The sequence below is a fragment of the Oryzias melastigma genome, linkage group LG13, assembly GCF_002922805.2.
Source record: "Oryzias melastigma strain HK-1 linkage group LG13, ASM292280v2, whole genome shotgun sequence".
NCBI classification, from domain to species: domain Eukaryota; kingdom Metazoa; phylum Chordata; class Actinopteri; order Beloniformes; family Adrianichthyidae; genus Oryzias; species Oryzias melastigma.
This window is the reverse complement of record NC_050524.1, coordinates 18,008,522-18,011,516: the sequence shown is the minus strand read 5'-3', so window position 1 is coordinate 18,011,516 and position 2,995 is coordinate 18,008,522. Positions and strand designations below refer to the sequence as shown.

The window sequence follows — 2,995 nt, the reverse complement described above, 5'->3', positions numbered from 1 at the left end:
GTCAATGGTTACAACCAGTTACAACTGAGAGCTTTTTCAAGCGGCGGGTTCTCATCTACTCCTGATCCAACACAATTTGAATAAAGAAATACTCAGAAACAGAGTTTTAATCTTAAATTCTGTTATATATGTCCTCCATTATGAGAGAAATGCTACAAGAACCTGTTAAAAACATGATTTTCATTGAAGCGTGTCTTCAAAGAGATGAAAAAGCTTTTGTAAAAAAAACAGGAAACTTTTTTTTAAAAATATGGTCCAAAAAGATCAATAGTAATAATAATAATAATAATAACATGCAACACTAGTTTTAAGTTTGTTTCTGAAATACAAAAGCTGTTGGGGAACCATCTGACCTCATGAAGAAGCTGGTTTCATCTCACAGCAGCTTAACCCTGTTGTGGTCGGATTCTGGCTTCTACCAGCTGATTGCTTCCTGCACATCTCAGAGAGAGCTCTGCTGGGTTTTTGGTATTTAATCACCATTAAGTGATTAATAATGTGGGAGTAACGTCATAATTAATTCTATATTTAACCGGACTGGAAAAGCGGAATTATGGTCCTCCTGGTTCTGATCAAAAGTTCTGAATGAGCTGCAACTTTAACAATCATCATTGGAAGAGCATGCAGAAGACTTTTGGAGTAAACCAAGCTGCAGGAAACTTCTCCAGTTTATTACAAAATATTATTTATTATATATATAATTGATGTAGTTGTAGCTTTAATGTGAGCACTACAACCCAAGTAATTCTTGGATTTCTATCTTGGCCTTTATTCCTCTTAACTTATCTTTACTCTTTCCTTCTTATTTCCAAAAATAACAACTTATCTCGTCATTGTTTACCTGGAGGAAAATTGACTACAACTCGTGTTTTACAAGAGCCAATCAGCACACTTTAAAAAAAAAAAGTGTCTGAAAAATATTTAAAACACAATGGATTGCCTCTTTTTATGTGACCACGGGAATTTTCCACAGCTCTAAAGCACCAAGTTATTTCCGATGCGGGACATTCTGAGTCTAAAGCTGCAGATGGAACAGTGTAAGCTACTTTTGTGGATCATGGGTCAGTGGTTCTCCCAGGAGATCCTGAGAGAACAGCAGCATGAGTTCATTATTTCCAGCTGGCACCATGACCAGAGTTTTTAGTCAGCACACACAGGCTCAGGCAGAGTAATCTGATGTTTGATTTTTATTACAGTCACCATACAGCATCAGACTCATCATATTTTCAATCGGAAATAGTTTGTAGTGATACATCATTCAAAAGAATACTAATAAAGTTTTATGGAGAATGGAAAGGTATCAAACAGGAAGACGTAGGTTCTTTAAAGACATTTTTTTTTATTTTGTTACTTGTTTAAGCAAATACAATGCTGGGAGATCTGGGAACGAGTCACATGTGTGCCGTCGAGATATAAAAAGTGCAAAACCACACTGTTCCTCCTTCTAAAAACAGTTTTAAATAAAGATGAAGAGTATCCCACGCCACACAGGACAAGGTCTGACCCAGCATGGCTCAAAGACAGTTCTCACACAGCACCAAGTGAAGGAACTGAAGCAGGCTAACATCAAGTTAGTACAAAATACAGTACAGCTACAGAGAGACGGGGCCGCCCGGCAACAGCGCTCAGGAACCTCTGGTCAGTAAAGCCTTTATGAAAGCAGCTCAAGTAAATACAAATATGTCACGCCGGCAGCTCCTCCGTCAAAGGGTTAGCTTGTACTACAGTTAATAACAGCGAATAAATGCTAAAGCGAAGGAGGATTCTCTTTTAGCTTCACACTTTCCTAATAACAATAAAGCTATGAGTCAAAAGATGTTGCAAAACAAGTTAAGTAATCATGTTGCGTAAATGATGGGTGAAGCTAAACAAAAGGTATAGCGTTTGGACTATCCTACACATTGGGAAACAGACATTAAGCAATCAGACACACTTTACTGTCTGTGTATGGGGAGTAAAGAAACATTTGGAAAAATCAGCCAAATCTGAAATGTGCATTGGCTGAGCTTGGCAATGCTGCAGAGAACATATGTGTTGGCCAGAGCCGCGGTGTCCGCCGTACACCGCGCAGGCCTAAAAATAGCAGCAGAGAAAACGGGGAGCCAGAAGAGGTGCAGAGACTGGCCAAGTGTGGACCATGCCGTCCTCCTCAAGTGGAGGCGATAACCTCTGTGCACCTGGGCCAAACGGGGACGAAGAGCAAGAGAAGTCCTTATTACAACAACACAATTATGTGCCCGAACACTCGCATACTAGCACACACATACTAATCTAAAGTTGATTAATACAACATGACTTAAGGCACTGTCAGTATGTCACATCAGATCTTGTACAAAATTCCTGGTCGGTGGGCTTGCATGACAATGGACACTAAAGTCAAGTAAAGTAAAACAGACATCTACTGTCTAAGGGGCTTGGTTTGAATATAAATGTACATTCTAGATCATGCAGTAGCACCATGGTTTCTTGAGGTCTACGGATCTCAAGGTTTCCTTTACTTCCTCCTCCCACAGTATTTGCCCTGGCACCCTGCAAGCAAACAGCAAACACACTTTCATCTCAAAGAACACACTGGCAGCAGGGTGGTGACACTTCACACACTGTGATTTATCCAGGATTCTTTTCTGACTAAAGCTTGCAGTAATTTATGAAAAGGAGAAGAAATGTTAAGACGTTTACCTCTGTAGACGCCTCCACCTCCTCCTCCTCCTCCTCCTCCTCCTGCACCACCAAGAAAGCCCTGCAGTGGGGCGTACTTTGCTGCTTTGGCTGCAAATCCGCAAAAAGATGAAGCATCTTTTAGAATGGGTGGGGAATGCATATGCTTTCATGTACAGTTCTCTCTACAAAAGGGGTCTGCAACCTTTAACATTAAAAGATCCAGCTTTTTAATTACTAAAACCAGTGAGAGCTGCACAGTCTCAATACACAATATTAATATTTTTAAGGCTATTTAAGTCATGTAAATGTATCTTAAAAATATTTACAATAACTG

The 2,995-nt window shown here is 39.8% G+C and overlaps 1 protein-coding gene across 20 annotated transcripts in view; it reads right to left on the bottom strand.

The window, feature by feature from the left end:
- Positions 1-1,169: 1,169 nt before the first annotated feature.
- The window catches only part of elna (elastin a), a 62,538-nt gene continuing 60,712 nt past the window's right edge, over positions 1,170-2,995 (bottom strand). For 18 of the 20 annotated variants that reach the window (XM_036214848.1, XM_036214849.1, XM_036214852.1 and 15 more), the window contains one exon: positions 1,170-2,769. In XM_036214848.1, coding sequence (XP_036070741.1) covers positions 2,594-2,769 — 176 coding nt within the window. In that variant the 3' untranslated portion in view covers positions 1,170-2,593. The remainder of the gene's footprint in view (positions 2,770-2,995) is intronic. The other 2 variants (XM_024277365.2, XM_036214844.1) reach the window with 2 other exon arrangements.